At 45.0% G+C, this 21,860-nt stretch overlaps 1 protein-coding gene across 5 annotated transcripts in view; it reads right to left on the bottom strand.

Moving 5' to 3' along the window:
• Positions 1 to 21,860, bottom strand: part of LOC143923962 (sodium channel protein type 2 subunit alpha-like) — a 372,282-nt gene that overhangs the window by 14,153 nt on the left and 336,269 nt on the right. For all 5 annotated transcript variants that reach the window (XM_077447919.1, XM_077447918.1, XM_077447920.1 and 2 more), the window contains 4 exons: positions 19,887 to 20,168; positions 11,823 to 11,876; positions 2,719 to 2,856; positions 2,072 to 2,176 (listed from right to left, as the gene is read on the bottom strand). In XM_077447919.1, the coding sequence (XP_077304045.1) occupies positions 2,072 to 2,176; positions 2,719 to 2,856; positions 11,823 to 11,876; positions 19,887 to 20,168 (579 nt within the window). The remainder of the gene's footprint in view (positions 1 to 2,071; positions 2,177 to 2,718; positions 2,857 to 11,822; positions 11,877 to 19,886; positions 20,169 to 21,860) is intronic.

The following is a 21,860-nucleotide window of genomic DNA, read 5'->3' as shown; positions in this document are numbered from 1 at the left end:
TCCATGTTCTGCCTAGCAACATGAATGGGACCTGCAGCACTGGCATCCTCAGTTTGAATCCCGCCCAGGACACTGTCTGCATAGAGTGTGCATGTTCTCCTTGTGCTCCAAGGCATGCTGTAAGGTTAACTGTATCCGGTCTAAATTGATGCTAGTACATGTAAAGTATCTCACAAAAGAGTACACCCCTCACATTTTTGTAAATATTTTATTATACCTTTTCATGTGACAACACTGAAGAAAGAACACTTTGCTACAATGTAAAGTATTGATTGTACAGCTTGTGTAACAGTGAAAATGTGCTGTCCCTTAAAATAACTCAACACACAGCCATTAATGTCTAAACCGCTGGCAACAAAAGTGAGTACACCCCTAAGTGAAAATGTCCAAATTGGGCCCAAAGTGTCAATATTTTGTGTAGCCACCATTATTTTCCAGAACTGCCTTAACCCTCTTAGGCATGAAGTTCACCACAGCTTCACAGGTTTCCACTGGAGTCCTCTTCCACTTCTCCATGACACGGAGCTGGTGGATGTTAGAGACCTTGCTCTCCTCCACTTTCGGTTTGAGGATGCCCCACAGGTGCTCAAGGTTTAGGTCTGGAGACATGCTTGGCCAGTCCATCACCTTTACCCTCAGCTTCATTAGCAAGGCAGTGGTCATCTTTGGGGTGTGTTTGGGGTCATTATCATGTTGGAATACTGCCCTGCGGCCTAGTCTCTGAATGGAGGGGATCATGCTCTGCTGCAGTACAGCCATGCAGACCAATTTGATGCAATGTGCTGCATATGGTTGGAGCACTGACAGGTTGACCCCCTGCTCCTTCAACATCTGCAGCAATGCTGGCAGCACTCATATGTCTATTTCCCAAAGACAACCTCTACATATGACGCTGAGCACGTGCACTCAACTTCTTTGGTCAACCATGGCGAGGCCTGTTCTGAGTGGAACCTGTCCTGTTAAACCATTGTATGGTCTTGGTCACCATGCTGCAGCTCAATTTCAGGGTCTAGGCAATCTTCTTATAACCTAGGCCATCTTCATGTAAAGCAACAATTCATTTTTTTTAGATCATTAGAGAGTTCTTTGCCATGAGATGCCATATTGAACTTCCAGTGACCAGTATGAGAGAGTGAGAGCAATAACACCAAATTTAACACAACTGCTTCCCATTCACACCTAAGACCTTGTAAACACTAACGAGTCACATGATACCGGGGAGGGAAAATGGCTAATTGGGCCCAATTTGGACATTTTCACTTAGGGGTGTACTCCTTTTTGTTGCCAGCAGTTTAGTCATTAATAGCTGCGTGTTGAGTTATATTGAGGGGACAGCAAATTTACACTGTTATACAAGTTGTACACTCACTGCTTTTCATTGTAGCAAAGTGTAATTTCTTCAGTGTTTTCACAAGAAAAGATATAATAAAATATTTACAAAAATGTGAGGGATATACTCACTTTTGTGAGATACTGTATGCATGAATGTGAGATTGTAAGGTTCTTAAAGGCTGGGACAAAATGTACAGTATGAAAAGCACGGCGTAAATTGTCAGCACTATATAAATACCTGAAATGAATAAATATATCAATCCCACTAAAATTTTGCACTCAGGTGTTCCCAAACGTTAAAACAATTTATATGCATTAATGGGAACTGAACAGCATACATGACTATATATGTATCAGAATCATGGTAACCCACCTTTTTACCAACTACAAGGTAAAATGTACTCACGCAACTGGATCAGAAGTGGGTATGTGCTATGCTGAGACATTTAACCATCAATACTCAATTTATTTAGCAGATGCCTTTGCATTTCAGAGATTGTTCACATGGTCAATCTTTGGGAACACTTGAGTACAAGATTGCAGTGTGACTGACTATGGTTTCCCGGTATCACACATGTTTTGTCAGTTGGAATGGCATACAGGTATATCACTTAAAAGAGCTGAATTTGGCAAATGTCAAGTCTACTCTTTTGTAAATCAGCTGTTGTGCCTGTCTTAATATTATGCTTCCTTGCAAGGAAGGATATTATAGTAGGTACCAGTAATAAGGCACACTTACCGGTGGTCTTGGAATGGGCTTTTGTGGCTTCTTGGACCCCAGTTTTTTCATGGCATTATAATATTTCTTTTGCTCCTCTGTCATGAAGATGTCTTGACCTCCAAAGTAAAGAACGAGAATAAAAACTGTTTACAATCTTGTCAATGTAGTATAGAGCACATTGGTGTGATTTATTAAAAGGCCTAAATGTATTATTTTCTTGTTCTACAGCTTGGTCTTCAGCAAACTTTTTCTAAAGTATCACCTGGATGAGGTTTTAAAATAAAAGCAATATTGTGTGTATAATTAGGGATTTGGGGTATGTCTGTATGTCCTGATTGTGTGGATGTGGCTGTGATATGTGTGTTTTATATTTTATTTTTTGTACAAAGTTTATAACTTTCATAGTGGTACAACCATGCCCCTCCCCTGACATTTGGCATAGGCAACCTACAAACACTTTTATTGAACCCTAATGGTTCCATGTAGTGATCAGTAGACTGAAGAAGGAGCTCGGGACACACTTCTGCCAGAAAAGCCTGTTTTGTATTTCTGAGTTTAATTGTGGAATCTAAATAGTAGTCTAAATTCTGTTCCAATGAAAAAAGATAACATATCATGATGCTAGACAAACCATTCAAATAACAGTTTTATTCTATTATACTTATCTTCTTTTTTTGTTGATTGAAATTGTCAATAATAACACCAATGAAGAGGTTCAGAGTGAAAAAGGAGCCAAATATGATAAAGATGACAAAGTATAAATACATATATAAGTTGTCTTCATATTTAGGTTGCTCTTGCAGCTGTGAATTGAAGTTTAAACATATAGAAAGGACAATAAGTAAAAGATGTAGTGACCCAGTATTACCTTTTTTCATTATTTTGCATATTCTAAAAATCAATTAAGCCCCAATTCATACCTGAGCATTTTGGAGTGCTCCAAAACGCTCAACATGGTTTGTAGTTGTGACTGTTCATACATGTAAGTAGTGTCCCTTGAAGTTTGAAGCTCGTAAAAAGTACATGAGCTCTTTTGAGCTACAAGCCTCAAACGTCAAGTATTCTGGACCCAACAGACTTCAATGGAAGCGTCTGAAAAATGTGCAAACAAACTTGTGAAATTGTACATATCATACTTCTTTTCCCTAGCACTAACCACCAAGGATGCTCAGCTCAAGTGTAAATGCAGCCTTTTCTTTCAAGCTGTTTGGGCATCTACATATGCAGTATGGCAACTCATTTTAGTCAATAACTCCTTGGTACCCAACTTCTAAAATCATATTTAAATCAGAAATCTAATTATGACCAGACAACTGGTGTTGAATTACTAAAAGAATAGATACTGTTGACTTAGCAAAGTGTTAGTGAATAAGGTAAAGATGTGTTCACTTTAAAGTGGTTATAAAGCTTTGTTTTTTTAAATATAACAAACATGCCTATACTTACCTGCTCTGTGCAATGGTTTTGCACAGAACAGCCCTGATCCTCTTCTTATGGGGTTCAAGCAGGATTTGATTGACAGCAGCGGGAGCCAATCGTCCCACTGCTATCAATCTGTTCCAATGGGGGGAGAGAGATAGCGGCAGGATCAGATGGGCTCAGGTAAGGAAAAGGTGGGGGGATCTGGGGAGCAGCTGCAACACAGAAGTTTTTTCGCCTTAATGCATAGAATGCGTTACGGTGAAAAACCTAAAAAGAGAAGTATGTTTTTTTTTAAGAATCATATTTACCTAGGTGGGTGTAGCATCGGTCTGATGCTGCATCTGTCCCCCGGTGTCTCTACACTGAGAACCGAGCAATCGAACATCGCCGATCACTCAGTTCTCATAGCTCCGTGAGCAGAGAGCTGATGACTGTCAATCAGCAGCTCTCTGCTCTGCTCCCTCCTTGCTCACTGGAGTGCTGGGCTGTGGAAGGGCAGAGGCGGGCAGCTCAGGCTCCCAGCCGCTTGCTGAGAGGCTGAGCCGGGTGTCTGTCCAGGGATCTGGCGGATCCCAACTCTGTAGTCGTGATGACGTGATGAGCCTGGACCAACTTCTGTGACCTCAGCAGAGAGTGGACTTTATCCCGCTCTCTGCTGAAAATGGGTCACAGGAGTGCAAAACTAACTGCACTTCTGTGATTCACAGGAGAAGTACAAACAAATGAGCTTTGGCTGTACTTCTCCTTTAAGGCGTTAGAATCTCTTTAAGCATCCAATCAAGTGCAAGCAAAAATTAAAAAAAATTCTGATTTTTACTATACATGACTGGGTATAGTCAACAAGTGAACACATCCTGTACATAACTAAGCTTTTAGTAAATCAACACAAATATGTCATTTATCTGCATTGGTTATGAATATTCAGGAAACACTGGTTTATAGAAGCTGAACCCCCTCTGATATGTAATACAGGAATAGAAATGTTAATTTTTACAAACATTGGTGGGGGAGCACATTTCAGGGGCTTCTATCCTTAAGGCTTCTATCTCTAATGCCGCGTACACACGACCGTTTTTTCCATCAGAATAAACTCTCACAGTCTTTCCGATGGAGTTCCAATGGAGTTCCTCTGAAACGGACTTGTCTACACATGATAACACCAAAGTCCATTCATTTAGAACGTGGTGACGTACAATACGTACGATGGGACTAGAAAAGGAAGTTCAATAGCCAGTAGCCAATAGCTGCCCTTGCGTCGTTTTTGGTCCGTCGGAATAGCATACAGACTAATGGTTTTCCCGATAGGAATTGATTTCATCGGAAAGATTTAAAACATGTTCTATTCCTAGATCCATCAGAATTTTTGAAAAAATAAGTCCGCTGAAGCCCACACACAATCGGAATATCCGATGAAATTATTCCGTCAGACCTTTTCTGCCGGAAAGTCCAGTCGTGTGTACTAAGTGATTCTTTCTACAAGTGATATGAACTTCTTCAATCTCTACACTTCAGCGATTGCACAAATATAGCAAACTGCACTGGAAAGCACCTAACAGACTGCAGGTGACCCTGTCTCTCTATTAAGAGTTGCTTCTGCCAACTCTTGCTCATTCTACATCCATATACTGATAAAGCCTCCAGTACTCTGAGACATACCCCTTCATATAAATAACATTCCCACATTACCTCCCTCACCCTCCTGCCTCTCCTAACCTCTGGTGACATATCCCCAAACCCTGGGCCACCATCATCTGTCTTTGCCCAACGCTCTCATTCCCCTAACCCTCTGGCAGCAGCCTCAACCCACAGAACTTGGTCTCTAGTCCTCTTCTTTCCAAAACCAGACCCCCTTTCCCTGTGCCCTTTGGAATGCACGCTCTGTCTGTAACAAACTCACTGCCCTCCACAACATCTTTATCACAAATTCCTTTTACCTACTTGTCTTTACTGGAACCTGGCTTCATGAATCAGATGCTACTTCTTCTCTTGCTTCTCTCTCCCACGATGGCCTTCTCTGGACTCACTCCCCCAGACCAAGTGGACGGAAGGGAGGTGGAGTGGGAATCCTTCTAGCCCCATGCAGCACTTATCAGGTACTTCACCCACCTCCCTCTCTGACATTTTCCTCTTTTGAGGCACATTGTATTCGTCTATTCTCTCCCATTTCTCTAAAGCCCCATACACACTATCAGATTTTCAGCAAATTTTTTCCTTCAGATTTACCAAAATCATATAATATGAGGTCAAACCTTAGGAGATTCAATTTATATGCAATCAGGCAGGCCCTTGCACTACATGGTGTTGGTAAATAGGAAGACAAAAATCAGCAGAAAATCTGATAGTGTGTATGGGGCTTAAGAATTGCTGTCATCTACCAGCCCCCTGGACCAGTATCAGCCTTCCTTGCTGACTTCTCTGTCTGGCTACCCTACTTTCTCTCTTCTGAAATCCCCACAATTATTCCCTGTGACTTCAACATCCCTGTTAACACTAAGGCCGCGTACACACGGGCGGACTGTTCGCCCAACTTTGTTTGTCAAACAGTTTCGGCAAACAGTCCGCTCAAAATTAGCATGGACGGACATGGCCACACACGGCACTTTTTGAGCGGACTGTTTCAGCGAACTGTTTGACAAACAGTTCGCTCAACTTTTGAAATGAACGGACTCGCCCACGTAAGGCGGAGGCAAATCCGCCCATTTCGAGCGCGTGTACAGGTGGGCGGGGCCCGCGAAGGAGACGTCGCGGGCTCCGCCGCCTGGAATGGACTTAAAGGGGAACCCCAACGCCGAAAAAAATCGGCGTGGGGTCCCCCCAAAAGTCCACAACAGACCCTTGTCCGAGCACGCTACCCGGCCGGCCAGGAAAGGGGGGCGAGCGAGCGCGCCCCCCCTCCTGAGCCGTACCAGGCCGCGTGCCCTCAACATGGGGGGGTGCCTTGGGGAAGGGGGGGCCGCGCGGCCCCCCCACCCCCAAAGCACCTTGTCCCCATGTTGATGAGGACAAGGGCCTCTTCCCGACAACCCTGGCCGTTGGTTGTCGGGGTCTGCGGGCGGGGGGCTTATCGGAATCCGGGAGCCCCCTTTAAGAAGGGGGCCCCCCGGATACCGGCCCCCCACCCTATGTGAATGAGTATGGGGTACAATGTACCCCTACCCATTCACCTGTGAAATAAAGTACAAAAAAAAACACAACACAGAGAAAAAATATTTTATTGCACAGCTCCGGGGGTCTTCCGTCTTCGGGGGTCTTCTCGCCGGACTCCTCCGCTATCTTCGTGTAGCTCTTTTACTAGCGGAGGAGCCCGGCTTTCTTCCTCCCCGCCGCCGGCCTCTTCTCCCGACTTCGGGGGTCTTGTCCCCCTCTTCGGTTCTTCTGCCGGGCCACCGCGCCTTCTTATAGCTCTTTTACAGGCGGTGGCCCGGTCTTCTGTCGCCGCTGCCTTCCGTTCTTCTGTCGCTGCCTTCGGTTCTTCTGCCGGGCCACCGCGCCTTCTTGTAGCTCTTTTACAGGCGGTGGCCCGGTCTTCTGTCGCCGCTGTCGCTGTCGCCGTCGCCGCCTTCCGTTCTTGTTCTTCTTCTTGTTCTTCTTCTTCTTCCCCAGGAGATGTTGACACGTCGCTCTCTCCGGCCGGAATGCCAGAGCCGCGCTGTGCGGTCACTTATATAGTGACAATGGGGCGGTGTCACATGGTATATGTCACATGGGTTGGTCACATGGGTTGATGTCACATGGGGACTATGACATCATAAGGGGGCGGGGTCACAATGTGACCAACCCATGTGACATATACCATGTGACCCCGCCCCATTGTCACTATATAAGTGACCGCACAGCGCGGCTCTGGCATTCCGGCCGGAGAGAGCGACGTGTCAACATCTCCTGGGGAAGAAGAAGAAGAACAAGAAGAAGAACAAGAACGGAAGGCGGCGACGGCGACAGCGACAGCGGCGACAGAAGACTGGGCCACCGCCTGTAAAAGAGCTACAAGAAGGCACGGTGGCCCGGCAGAAGAACCGAAGGCGGCGACAGAAGAATGGAAGGCAGCGGCGACAGAAGACCGGGCCACCGCCTGTAAAAGAGCTATAAGAAGGCGTGGTGGCCCGGCAGAAGAACCGAAGAGGGGGACAAGACCCCCGAAGTCGGGAGAAGAGGCCGGCGGCGGGGAGGAAGAAAGCCGGGCTCCTCCGCTAGTAAAAGAGCTACACGAAGATAGCGGAGGAGTCCGGCGAGAAGACCCCCGAAGACGGAAGACCCCCGGAGCTGTGCAATAAAATATTTTTTCTCTGTGTTGTGTTTTTTTTTGTACTTTATTTCACAGGTGAATGGGTAGGGGTACATTGTACCCCATACTCATTCACATAGGGTGGGGGGCCGGTATCCGGGGGCCCCCTTCTTAAAGGGGGCTCCCGGATTCCGATAAGCCCCCCGCCCGCAGACCCCGACAACCAACGGCCAGGGTTGTCGGGAAGAGGCCCTTGTCCTCATCAACATGGGGACAAGGTGCTTTGGGGTGGGGGGGCCGCGCGGCCCCCCCTTCCCCAAGGCACCCCCCCATGTTGAGGGCACGCGGCCTGGTACGGCTCAGGAGGGGGGGCGCGCTCGCTCGCCCCCCTTTCCTGGCCGGCCGGGTAGCGTGCTCGGACAAGGGTCTGTTGTGGACTTTGGGGGAACCCCCACGCCGATTTTTTTCGGCGTTGGGGTTCCCCTTTAAGCCCATTCCAGGCGGCGGAGCCCGCGACGTCTCCGTCGCGGGCCCCGCCTACCTTCACACGCGCTCGAAATGAGCAGACTTTCCTCCGAGCGGGAACAGTTTGCTCATTTCGAAAGTAGCCTACACACGGGCGGACTGTTCGCTCAAACACAGTTTCAGCAGACAGTTTTTCGGAATTTCCGAAAGACTTTGTCCGTCAAACTGTCCGCTGAAACTGTCCGCTGAAAGCCCACACACGAGCGGACTGTCCACCCAAACACTGTTCAGCGGACAAGGTTGGGCGAACAGTCCGCCCGTGTGTAGGCGGCCTAACACTACTATTACTTCTAAACTTCTCAGTCTAACCTCATCGATTGACCTGAAGCAATGGATACAGGCTCCTACTCACTCCAAATGCAACACCCTTGACCTTGTCTTCTCCTATCTGTGCATTCCGTGCAACCTTTCCAACAATCCTCTCCCACTCTCTGATCACCACCTTATTAGTTTTGCTCTCTCCCTGTCTTCCACCTCCTCTCCCTCCAACCACCTAACAGTTACACGTAGAAACCTTCGCCACCTCAACCCTTCTCTTCTCTACTCTGCTACTGATCACTTCTATGACAAAATCTCACCCCTGTCCTGCCCCAACCCAGTCACTTTCATCTATAACAGCTCACTGTCTTCCTCCCTAGACAAGCTTGCCCCCTTCACTACATGCAGAATTAGGCCCCGACTGATACAACCCTGGCAAACAGATGACACCAGAAGTCTCAGAAAACATAACGCATCTTGAGCATCTGTGGTATAAGACCAGGTACCAGGAAGACTTGACACAATATAAATATGCCCTCCTAAAATACTATTCCTGCCTTCACACTGCCAAGCAAACCTACTGTTATCACACTCATTAACACCTTCTCATCCAATCCAGGCCAACTCTTCTCTACCTTCACACTCTACTCCGTCCTCCACTGCCTCCACCCACCAATTCACTCACTGCCCAGAAGATCGCCAATCACTTCAAAACTAAGATTGATACAATTCATGAGGATATCTCCAATGCACAAAAACCTCCCCCATGCAACACCCCATGTCCACAGATACAATCATTACTTCCCTCATTCCACCCTGCTACTATTAATGAGGTTGCTAAACTTTTATCTAACACTCATCTAACCACCTGCCCTCCGAATCCTGCTCCCTCGCAAATGCTACGCTCACCCTCCAACTCAATTCTACACTCTCTAACTCACATTTTCAACCTCTCCCTCTCTTGTGGCATCTTCCCAAACTCTCTAAAACATGCGCTAGTCACCCCCATACTTAAAAAGCTCTCACTGGACCCCACCAATCTTAACAACCTACGTCCCATCTCTTTACTCGCCTTCTCCACCAAACTTCTTGAAAGATTGGTCTACAACTGATTAAGCAACCATCTCACCATGAATAAACTTCTTGATCCACTTCAGTCCGGATTTCGCCCCCAACGCACTGCACCCTCAACTGCTCTCCTTAAACTCTCAAATGACCTACTAACAGCTAAAACCAGTGGACACTATTCTGTACTACTTCTCCTGGATCTCTCTGCTGCCTTTGATACAGTGGACCACCCCCTCCTCCTCAATAAACTCCACTCCTTTGGTCTCTGTGACTGTACTCTTTGCTGGTTCTCATCCTACCTATCCCACTGCTCCTTTAGTGTCACTTATAACTCTACTTCCTCCTCTCCTCTTCCTTTCTCCGTTGGGGTACCCCAAGGTTCTGTTCTTGGACCTTTCATTTTCTCAATCTACACCACCTCCCTGGGTCAGTTGATTGCCTCCCACGGCTTTATATATCATCTCTACGCTGATGAAACCCACATCTATCTTTCCACCCCCCAAGCTCTCTCCATCCGTCTCCTCAAGCATTACCACCTTACTAGCAGACATATCAGCATGGATTTCACATCACTTCCTCAAACTCAACCTATCCAAAACCGAGCTCATGATATTTCCTCCCTCAGGTGCCACTTCCCCTGATTTCTCTCTCAATATCATCGGCTCAACTATCAACTTGTCCCCCCACGCCAAGGTCCTAGATGTAATCCTGGACTCTGAACTAACCTTTCGGCCTCACATCCTATCGCTATCCAAAATTTGCCGCCTCAACCTCCACAACATCTCCAAGACATGCCCCTTCCTAACCAATGTCACCACAAAGCTTCTAATCCACTCCCTGGTCATCTTCCACCTCTACTACTGCAACTCTCTCCTCTAAATAGGCTATCCCCACTTCAGTCCATCATGAATGCTGTTGCAAGGCTCATCCACCTTACAAACCGCTCAGCGTCTGCTATACCCCTCTGCCAATCCCTCCATTGGCTGCCACTCAGTCACCTAATTCAATTCAAGATACTAACTATAACTTACAAAGCCATCCACAACCTGGCCCCCAGCTAAATCTCTAACCTAGTCTCAAAATACCAACCTACTCGTTCTCTTCGCTCCTCTCAAGACCTCCTACTCTCAAACTCCCTTGTCACCTCATCCCATACTCGCCTTCAGGACTTCTCCAGAGCCTCTCCCATCCTCTGGAATGCTCTACTCCAAACTGTGCGATTTTCTCCTACTTTATCCACGATCCCTGAAAGTTCATCTCCTCAGAGAAGCCTATCTGGCCCCCACCTAACAACTGTACATTTATCTTCTCAATCAGCACATCGCTCACAGTTATTACCTCTTGTATCTCTTGACCTTCCCTCTTAGATTGTAAGCTCTAAGGAGCAGGGCCCTCTGATTCCTACTGTATTAAAGTGTATTGTATTTGTACTGTCTACCCTCAAGTTTTAAAGCGCTATGTAAACTTTTGGTGCTATATAAATCCTGTATTATAATAATAATAATTTTTAAAATACACACTATTTATAAGTCGCTATTATTTTGACATTATAGTTTTCTGAAGGTTGCTATACAGAAATTGTCTTTTCCAAACATCCCTCAATTAACAATTATTTTTCTACGTATTGCACAAGGCAAGCAACACGACACGATTTACGTGTGCCCCTTAAATACTCATATGATCTCTGAAAATAAAAGGCTGCATTCCAAAAAAAGCTAGCAAAGTGTAAAGACCCCAACTTTTGAACACCTGTATTCAGAAATTACTTTTTATAAATACAGATGTCTGTAGTCAATAGTGCAATTGACAGCTACTGTATGTCATTTGGGCATCTTATAGGCTTGCGATGTCAGAAGAAGCTATAAATACAATCTGTGTGCAACATCCAAGCAGGAAGCAGAGCCTGTGTATGTAATAAGGAAATGTGGTTTCCTCCATACACCCACAGGATTAGGTACTTTATATAAAAAAAGAAGGTAAGACAGACTGATATTATTAATTGCATATTTTTTTGTAGCAATTACATTAATTGCATTATTATAATTGTATATTACAATACCGTTGTATATAAATATATTATTAATAACATCAATTTTATTTTACATGTTTACCTAAAAAAATAACTGAAGAGGCTATATATTCATTTTAAGCATTTGCCATTAGTGTAAGCCAACAGTAAGTCTCAGTTAGACCTCTGCCCATGCAAATCATCCTAATGATGGCCAACTGATCTTACATAAATAACAGAAGTTGCTCATAATCTTTACCAACCTTTCGTGAGTCAACTGCAGCATACATAATATCCATCCAGCCTTTAAACGTTGCCTAAAAATATTTAGATATTTCTATAGTTAGGAGCATGGAAGTCAGAAAAAACATGTAGGATTTACTGGGCTATATATAAATTGTATGACAGATTTCACAACATTAAAATTGCCCACACAGGATGGTCAAAGCTGGCAATATACTAACAATATAAGCAATTTTGTTCAGCCTCTAGGTACCATAGCTGAAAGATTTTCTATGGGACATTTTGACACATTAATTTGGCAATCAGACATTTTGGGGGTGATATGTTAACCACTTGCCGACCGCTCTATAGCAGTTTTACTACTACAGGGCGGACACGCTGCACAGGATCATGTATATACAGCCGACGGTTCGCTGCTGCTGTGATTCCTACTGTGATTCTACATCTCCCAATGTCTGCCTACATCCGCTGATCGTTTGGCACACAGCAGAATGGCAGTCTACCTATATAAATGAGGGAGATCGCCGTTCTGTCTGTACGAATGGCATGGATCCTGTGTTCCTGCAAAATAGGGACATGGATCTATGCCTTTCTCTAGTAAAAGCCCGTCACCCACAGTAGTAAAACACTGGCTAGGCACACAGTTAACCCTCTAATCGCCCCTGACGTTAACCTCTTCCCAGCCAGTGTCATAAGTACAGTGACAGTGCATATTTCTTAGCACCGATCACTGCAATAATGTCACTGGTTCCCAAAAAAGTGTCAAAAGTGGCAATTAGTGTCCAATTTACCCACCACAATATTGCAGTCCTGCTATAAGTCACTGATCGCTGCCATTACTAGTAAAAATAAATAAATAAAAATTCTATAAATAAATCCCATAGTTTGTAGACGTTATAACTTTTGCGCAAACCAATCAATATACGCTTATAGGGATTTTTGTAGAAGAATACATATTGGCCGAAATTGATGAAGACATTTTATTTTTTAAATTTTTTGTATTGGATATGTTTTATATCAGAAAGTAAAAAATATTGTTTTGTTTTTCAAAATTGTCATTCTTTTGTTTATAGTCCAAAAAATAAAATAAAATACCACCAAAAAAAAACTCAATTTGAAAAGAAAAGGACATCGTTTTATTTGGGTACAGCATTGCACGACCACAAAAAAATGGCCTAGACAGGAAGGGGGCAGTAAATCTGTACTGCAAAGATTCGGAGGCATCTGTTACCAACCAATCCTTCTGGAAATCCTAATTGCATTGCTATGTGTTGATCCAGTGGCGTTAGCACTTTCTCAGTCAACTGCCCAGAGCAAATATACTGATTAAGAATATTGTCTTCACTTGACATTCATTCCTGATTCCATGTCTTTTGCAGACCAGTGTCTCAGAAAGTACCTAAGCCAGGCAACTACCATTTTCAAATGGTGGTAAGCACAGCAATTTTTATGTTTCCTTTAAAAGTGTATTTTTTTTTTTAATAAAGAAAGTCTATAATTGCATCATTCATTCCATCATATACAGGAAAAGATTTGCATTTTTTAAAACGTACCTGCGCATAATTGAGTGTCTTAAATTAATCCATATACACATAGCTAAGAGTAGAAATTACTTCCCTTTAGTAAGTTACATGCAGTATGTGGCAACAGAGCTTCATCTGGGATCTTAGAGAGTTGTAAAGCCCAAACGTATTTTAGCTTTGGGAACAGAGTGGAAGAGACAGAATCCCTAAAGTGTATTTTTTTTTGGTTTGTGTATTACCTCCTACAACCAGGCCAAGCCAATCATGACAAACTGTTTTGCACAGTGTGGCCCCGATCATCGTCTTCTGGGGGGGAGGAGGAAGATACAGGATAGAGGGGGAGGAAGATGGAAGATATAGGATAAAGGAGGAGATGGAAGATGGAGGATAGAGGGGGAGAAGGATGGAAGTTATAGGATAGAGGAGAAGGGGGGCAACGGAGGATAGAGGAGAAGGAAGATGGAAGATACAGGATAGAGGAGGAGAAGGAAGATGGAAGATATAGAATATAGGATATAAAGGGAGGAGGAAGATACAGGATAGAGAAGGAGGAAGGTGGAATATAGAGGATAGAGGAAGAGGGGGACAAAAGAGGATTGAAGGGGAGGAAGGTGGAAGATAGAGGATAGAGGAGGAGAAGGAAGATGGAGGATAGAGGAGGAGGAAGAAGATATAGGGTAGAGAAGGAGGGGGACAATGGAGGATACAGGGGGAGGAAGATGGAAGATAGAGGAAAGAGGAGAAGAAGGATGGAGTATAAAGGAGAAGGAAGAAGAAGATATGGGATAGAGGAGGAGGAGGACCACGGAGGATAGAGAAGAAGGAAGATGAAAGATATAGGATAGAGGGGGAGGATGAAGATACAGGATAGAGCAGGAGGAAAATGGAAGATATAGGATAGAGGAAGAGAAGGAAGATGGAAAATAGAGGAGGAGAAGTGTTGTGCACATTTTATGAAGATGTATTTTAATATGTATTGTCAGAAGGGTTTCCCAGTGTAAGTTATCTCACAGCCTGCTCTAAAGAGCTGACTGGGGCAGGCTGACGCTGGTTGAGATCCGTTAGGTAGTGGAAAACTTCCTGGGATTAGAGAGAGGTGTTTGCAGAGTGGGGGTATGTCAGCCAGAGAAAGGGCCCCTGTGCATTGCACAGATGATCGTCTGGGGGGATATGTTCACTCTGCAAGGACATTATCGGTTATGGACAGATGTACACTCTTGTATCTGCTGTGCCTGATCAGCACATCTCGAGATTTGCAGCATGCACCTGCAGACAGCCTTCCATCCACAAGGAATGGTGGTATAACAATTCCTATCAGCGGAATTGTAGTTATCGTTCATTGGTTATTGTATACATTAATTTATCCTGTGTTACATCCTTATTTGATCATGTCCTTATTTGGTTATTTCCTGTGTTGACGTCCACATCCTGTGTTACATCTTTATTTGGTCATTTCCTGTGAGGTCACAAACTGTGTAGGAGGAGATTTGGCTGTTGGAGGCAAACCCTCCAGTTTGGGACTTCCTGTTTATGTGTAAATAACAGCAGATGCACGGCTCAGAAAGGCAGTGATGCTGATGCAGCTGAGAATCTAAGCTATGATGGTGGTGTCTGTTTACTTGGAGATGCAAGGGAAATGGAATGATAGGTAAGGTACATTAAATCATTAGACGGAATGTGTGTTTAGGAGCACAGGAGATATGGCTGTGCACATAGCGTACAGCCAAATTTCCCGGACAGAAGGAAGATGGAAGATATAGGATGGAGTGGGAGGAATTAGATAGAGGAGGAGGAGGAAGATGGAAGATATAGGACAGAGTAGGAGGAGGAGGAAGATGGAGGGTGGAAGATAGAGGGGGAGGAGGATTAGGAGGAGGGAGATGAAGGATAGAGGAGGAGGATGGATGATAGAGGAAGAGAAAGAAGAAAGATGGAAGATGGAGGATATGGTATAGAGGATAGAGGAGGAGGAAAAAGGAAGATGGAGGATATAGGATATAGGAGGAGAAATATGGAGGATAGAGGGGGAGGAGGATTAGGAAGAGGAAGATGGAGGATATAGGAGGAGGAAGATGGAAGATAGAGGATAGAGGAGGAGGAAAATGGAAGATAGAGGATAGAGGAGGAGGAGGACAACAGAGGATAGAGAGGGAGGAAGATGGAAGATATAGGATAGAGGAGGAGGGGGGCCATGGAGGATAGAGGGGGAGGAAGATGGAAAATATAGGATAAAGGAGGAGAAGGCAGATGGAAGATATAGGATAGAGGGGGAGGAGGAAGATACAGTATAGAGGGGGAGGAAGATGGAAGATAGAGGAGGAGAAGCAAGATGGAAGATATAGGATATAGAATAGAGTGGGAGGAGGAAGATAGAGGATAGAGGAGGAGGAAGTTGGAAGATATAGGATAGAGTAGGAGGAGGAGGAAGATGTATGATGGAGGATAGAGGATAGAGGGGGAGGAGGATTAGGAGGAGGAGGATTAGGAGGAGGAGGAAGATGGAGGATAGGGGGGAGGATGGAGGATAGAGGAGGAGAAAGAAGAAAGATGGAGGATATAGGATAGAGGAAAAGGAGGAAGATGGAGGATAGAGGAGGACAAAAAAAGGAAAATGCAGGATATAGAATAGAGGAGGAGGAGGATAGAGGATAGAGGGGGAGGAGGATTAGGTGGAGGAGGAAGATAGAAGATATAGGATAGAAAATAGAGGAGAAGGAAGATGGAGGATATAGGATAGAGGAGGAGGGGGGCCATGGAGGATAGAGGGGGAGGAAGATATAGGATAGAGGAGGAGAAGGAAGATATAGTATATAGAATAGAGCGGGAGGAGGAAGATAGAGGAGGAGGAAGTTGGAAGATATAGGATAGAGTAGGAGGAGCAGGAGGAAGATGTATGATGGAGGTTAGAGGGTGAGGCAGAGTATGAGGAAGATGGAGGATGGGGGGGGAGGATGGAGGATAGAGGAGGAGAAAGAAGAAAGATGTAGGATATAGGCTATAGGAAAAGGAGGAAGATGGAGGATAAAGCAGGAGGAAGAAGGAAGATGGAGGATATATGATAGAGGAGGAGGAGGATAGAGGGGGAGGAGGCTTAGGTGGAGGAGGAAGATGGAGGATAGAGGAGGAGGAAGATGGAAGATATAGGATAGAGGGGGAGGAGGAAGATACAGGATAGAGGGGGGGGAAGATGGAAGATATAGGATAGAGGAGGAGAAAGAAGATGGAAGATATAGGATATAGGATAGAGTGGGAGGAGGAAGATAGAGGATAGAGGAGGAGGAAGTTGGAAGATATAGGATAGAGTAGGAGGAAGATGTATGATGGAGCATAGAGGATAGAGGGGGAGGAAGATGGAAGATATAGGATAGAGAAGGAGAAGGAAGATGGAAGATATAGGATATAGGATAGAGTGGGAGGAGGAAGATAGAGGAGGAGGAAGTTGGAAGGATAGAGTAGGAGGAGGATTAGGAGGAGGAGCAAGATGAAGGATGGGGAGGAGGATGGGAGATAGAGGAGGAGAAAGAAGAAAGATGGAGGATATAGGATATAGGAAAAGGAGGAAGATGAAGGATAGAGGAGGAGGAAGAAGGAAGATGGAGGAAATAGGATAGAGGGGGAGGAGGATAGAGGATAGAGGGGGAGGGAGGATTAGGAGGAGGAGGAAGATGGAGGATAGAGGAGGAGGATGGATGATAGAGGAGGAGAAAGAAGAAAGATGGAGGATATAGGGAAGAGGAGGAGGAGGAAGATGGAGGATAGAAGAGAAGAAAGATAGAAGATGGCGGATATGGTATAGAGGATAGAGGATCAGGAAGAAGGAAGATGGAGGATACAGGATAGAGGAGGGGGAGGAGATAGAAGAAACAGGGGGAAGAGGATTAGGAGGAGGAGGAAGATGGAGGATAGAGGTGGAGGATGATGGAAGATGTAGGATAGAGGATAGAGGAGGAGAATATGGAGGATAGAGGATAGAGAAGGAGGGGGACCACGGAGGATAGAGGGGGAGGAAGATAGAAGATATAGAATAGAGGAGGAGAAGGAAGATATAGGATAGAGGGGGGGGGGGAGATACAGGATAGAGGGGGGGAAGATGGAAGATATAGGATAGAGGAGGAGAAGGAAGATGGAAGATATAGGATACAGTGGGAGGAGAAAGATATAGGATAGAGGAGGAGGAAGATGGAAGATATAGGATAGAGTGGGTGGAGCAGGAGGAGGAAGATGGAGGATAGAGGGGGAGGAGGATAAGGAGGAGGAGGAAGATAGAGGATAGAGGAGGAGTAAAATGGAAGATAGTGGATAGAGGAAAATGGAAGATAGAGGAAGAGGGGTCAATGGAGGACAGAGGGGGAGGAACATGGAAGATAGAGGATAGAGGAGGAGGGGGACAACGGAGGATAGAGGGGTGTAGGAAGAAGGAAGATGGAGGATATAGGATATAGAAGGAGGAAGATAGAGGAAAGAGGGGAGGAGGATTAGGAGGAGGAGGAAGATAGAATATATAGGATAGAGGAGGAGAAAGCCAGAGGATAGAGGGGGAGGAGGATTAGGAGGAGGAAGATGGAGGATAGAGGAGGAAGAAGATGGAAGATAGAGGAGGAGGAACATGGAAGATAGAGGATAGAGGAGGAGGGGGACAACGGAGGGTAGAGGGGGAGGAACATGGAAGATATAGGATAGAGAAGGAGGGGGACAACGGAGGATAGGGTGGGAGGAATATGGAAGATATAGGATAGAGGAGGAGGGGGACAACGGAGGCTAGAGGGGGAGGAAGATGGAAGATATAGGATAGAGGAGGAGGCGGACCACGGAGGATAGAGAAGGAGGAATATGGAAGATGTAGGATAGAGGAGGAGAAGGAAGATTGAAGATATAGGATATGTGATAGAGGGGGAGGAGGAAGATACAGGATAGAGAGGGAGGAAGATATAGGGTAGAGGAGGATAAGGAAGATGGAAGATATAGGATAGAGTGGGAGGAGACGGAGACGGAAGATGGAGGATGGAGGATAGAGGATAGAGGGGGGGGGGGATTAGGAGGAGGAGGAAGATGGAGGATAGATGAGGAAGATGGAGGCTAGAGGAGGAGGAAGAAGGAAGATGGAGGATATAGGATAGAGAAGGAGGAGGATAGAGGATAGAGGGGAGGAGGATTCAGTGGAGGAGGAAGATGGAGGATAGAGGAGGAATAAGATATAGGATAGAGGAGGAGGAAAATGGAAGATAGAGGATAGAGGAGGAGGAGAATGGAAGATAGAGGATAGAGGAGGAGGGGGAGAATGGAAGATAGAGGATAGAGGAGGAGGGGGACAATGGAGGATAAAGTGGGAGGAAGATGGAAGATATAAGATAGAGGAGGAGGGGGACAATGGAGGATAGAGGGGGAGGAAGATGGAAGATAGAGGATAGAGAAGGACAAGGAAGAGGGAGGATAGAGGAGGAGGAATATGGGAGATATAGGATGCAGGAGGAAGGGGACCATGGAGGATAGAGGGGGAGGAAGATGGAAGATATAGGATAGAGGAGGAGAAGGAAGATGGAAGATATAGGATAGAGGGGGAGGAGGAAGATACAGGATAGAGGAGGAAAAATGGAAGATAGAGGACAGAGGAGGAGGAAAATGGACGATAGAGTATAGAGGAGGAGGAAAATGGAAGATAGAGGATAGAGGAGGAGGAAAATGGAAGACAGAGGAGGAGGGGGACAACGGAGGATAGAGGGGGAGGAAGATGGAAGATATAGGATAGAGGAAGAGGGGGGCGGCTCCTCACATCAGTAAACCCACTAGAAAAAGGATAGAGGAGGAGAAGGAAGATGGAAGATATAAGATAGAGGGGGAGGAGGAAGATACAGTATAGAGGGGGAGGAAGATGGAAGGTATAGGATAGAGGGGGAGAGGGAAGATGGAATATATAGGATATAGGATAGAGGGGGAGGAGGAAGATACAGAATAGAGGAGGAGGAAAATGGAAGATAGAGGATAGAGGAGGAGGAAAATGGACGATAGAGGATAGAGGAGGAGGAAAATGGAAGATAGAGGATAGAGGAGGAGGAAAATGGAAGATAGAGGAGGAGGGGGACAATGGAGGATAGAGGGGGAGGAAGATGGAAGATATAGGATAGAGGAAGAGGGGGGCGGCTCCTCACATCGGTAAACCCACTAGGAGAAGCCTTCTCCCTGGGGGGTTACCTTGCAGGCGCGCTCCCGAATCCAGCATTTGCATCCATAGACACAGAATGCCAGACTTGGCCCTGTCCCCCGGCACCCACGTTATTGGAAGAACCCTAGGCAGAAAGGTACAGCTCGTCTCCACCGAGGGAACGAACAGGCTCAGGTGAGTAAAACTGGGTGCTAGGAGGCCAGTCAGTGTCAGAAGTTTTTTCAACTTAATGTATAAGAAGCCAACATGTGGTTCAACTTTCCAGTAACCACATGCAAAAAGGAATATGGTCTAATTTGGTGAAACAGGCCTTTAAATTGAAAAAGGAGCATTCACTACACACAATCATGAGCATGTACAAATACTGAAATAACAGAATTAAATAAAATTGCTTTACTTACCACTTGGAGTAAGGCAAGATAACCAGCTCCTACATTATCAAAATTGACTTTAACATTCTTCCACCGCGCACTTTCATTGGCCTTTATTAGCTGCATACAGTCCGACTGGTTTTCAACTTTAGTAATTGGGATCATTTCACCAGTAGTAGTATTAACGCAATGATAATACTTTCCCGCAAACAAATTGACGCCCATTATACTGAAAATCAACCAGAATATCAGACAAACCAGAAGCACGTTCATAATGGAGGGAATGGCTCCGATCAGTGCATTTACAACCACCTAGTATAATAATTAGGAAGAAAAAAGACACGTCATTTCTGCTGCTGGGGAGAATTTCTGTTTTCAATCTGTTTTCAGACATGGAGAAAACTAAAAAAATCTAAACAGATGGATTGTGTGGGAAAGAAATCACATACCACATACAAAAGAGAAACTATGCAATATAAAAAAAATAAAGACCTGATAGTGGAAAGATGAACTCACATAAATGTAAACTGCAGACAAAAAAAAAGAGATAAAATGTTAAAATAAAGGATGTAACAAAAACATGTCAAGGAATAAAGAAAACCAAACAGAAAACAAAATTATATCAAGAAATAATAAAATGAAGGATGAGTGACAGTTAAAATAAGCTGGATAATAGTGTTTGTATTACAAAGTCAGTTATAAAAAGGCAGCACAGATTTAAGTTCAAAACATGCACTACTTTAAATTTATTTGCACATGCTCTACGCAGTCAAGGGTAATTGCAGATTGGAATTGTGATGGACATGCATTATATAAAATAATGTACTTTTAACTGTCAAATATTGCATATCTTTTTAATAGTTTTGAATGTGCAGATGACTCATATAGCTGTCCTTTCTCATAGAGAAACCTACCTTCCTTCTTAATCCCCACCCCGTAGTCATAAAATATAAACTGAAAGAGTGTCTGCTTCCCAATCATTCTGCAGATTATGTTGCTTGTACTGAGCAGAAATCACTGGTGCCAGCTTTATATTAAAAGGCGGCAATAAGCTGGGGAAATCCAATCTGAATGCTCAAATCCAGGGGCGACCGCTCCATAAGGGGCACAGGGATGCTGCCCCCATCCATGTGTCTGGCCATCTAATCTACATGTGGGGCGCCGGATGCATGGATTAAAATGTTTTTTTTTTGTTTTTGTTAAGCAAGTGAGCACACTGTGCCCCAAGCACACCCATTTGTGTGGCAATAGTGAATGGATATTCGCAATTGTCTTCCTCATTCTTCTCCCAGCCAAAGGAAGCCCCTATTGGCCAGGGAGTCTTAGGATCGCCCCCGTCCATCTCCCGCGAGTGGGGAGGAGGGGGGGGTGTTGGTGTTAGTTTGTACCGCCCTCCCAAAAATAGTGGGAATTAGCCGCCACTGCTCAAGTCTTACCCTGAGACTGGTCAGAGAATCTTTGCAGAGTTCGTATTGTGCCTACATTCATTTTCAGCACTGTGGTTCTCTTTGCAGTATTCTTCAAAAAAAGCTTTGTCTGCCTGCTGTAAAGATCTCAGACTTCAAATCTCAGATCTATAACCAATAACCTAACCCTTAAAATACAACTAAAGGTTGAAGTGACAATGCCGATAGCCATACCCCCCTGCAACATCTTCTCAGCCCACAGTAGTGCAATCAGGCACAGCCTACATGAGAGTGTCAACTTTGCTCTTAATTCAGGAGCAGTGCATCATGGTTGTCACCTCATCACAGGAAGATGCATTACAAGGACTTCACTGACAGGCTAAACTGTAAATGCGGATGCACTTATACATAAATGCCGTGACCCAAAAGACCCAATGCAAGTGCCGCTTGAGCTCTCAAAAGGGGTGCAAGTCCTTGATGTCCACCGCTAAGAGTGCTGGTATGGGAGGAAACTCGTCCCGGCTCCTGTAATCGCTAAGTGTGAAAGAAGGTCTCCCTATAGCCGCACATCTGTACACTCTCAAGGATCGATGGTGAG

Source organism: Lithobates pipiens, unplaced genomic scaffold, assembly GCF_037356315.1.
Source record: "Lithobates pipiens isolate NorthernLeopardFrog02 unplaced genomic scaffold, aLitPip1_a1.2 Scaffold_22, whole genome shotgun sequence".
NCBI classification, from domain to species: domain Eukaryota; kingdom Metazoa; phylum Chordata; class Amphibia; order Anura; family Ranidae; genus Lithobates; species Lithobates pipiens.
Note: the sequence above shows the minus strand (reverse complement) of the source record. Positions and strands in the feature narration are given on the sequence as shown.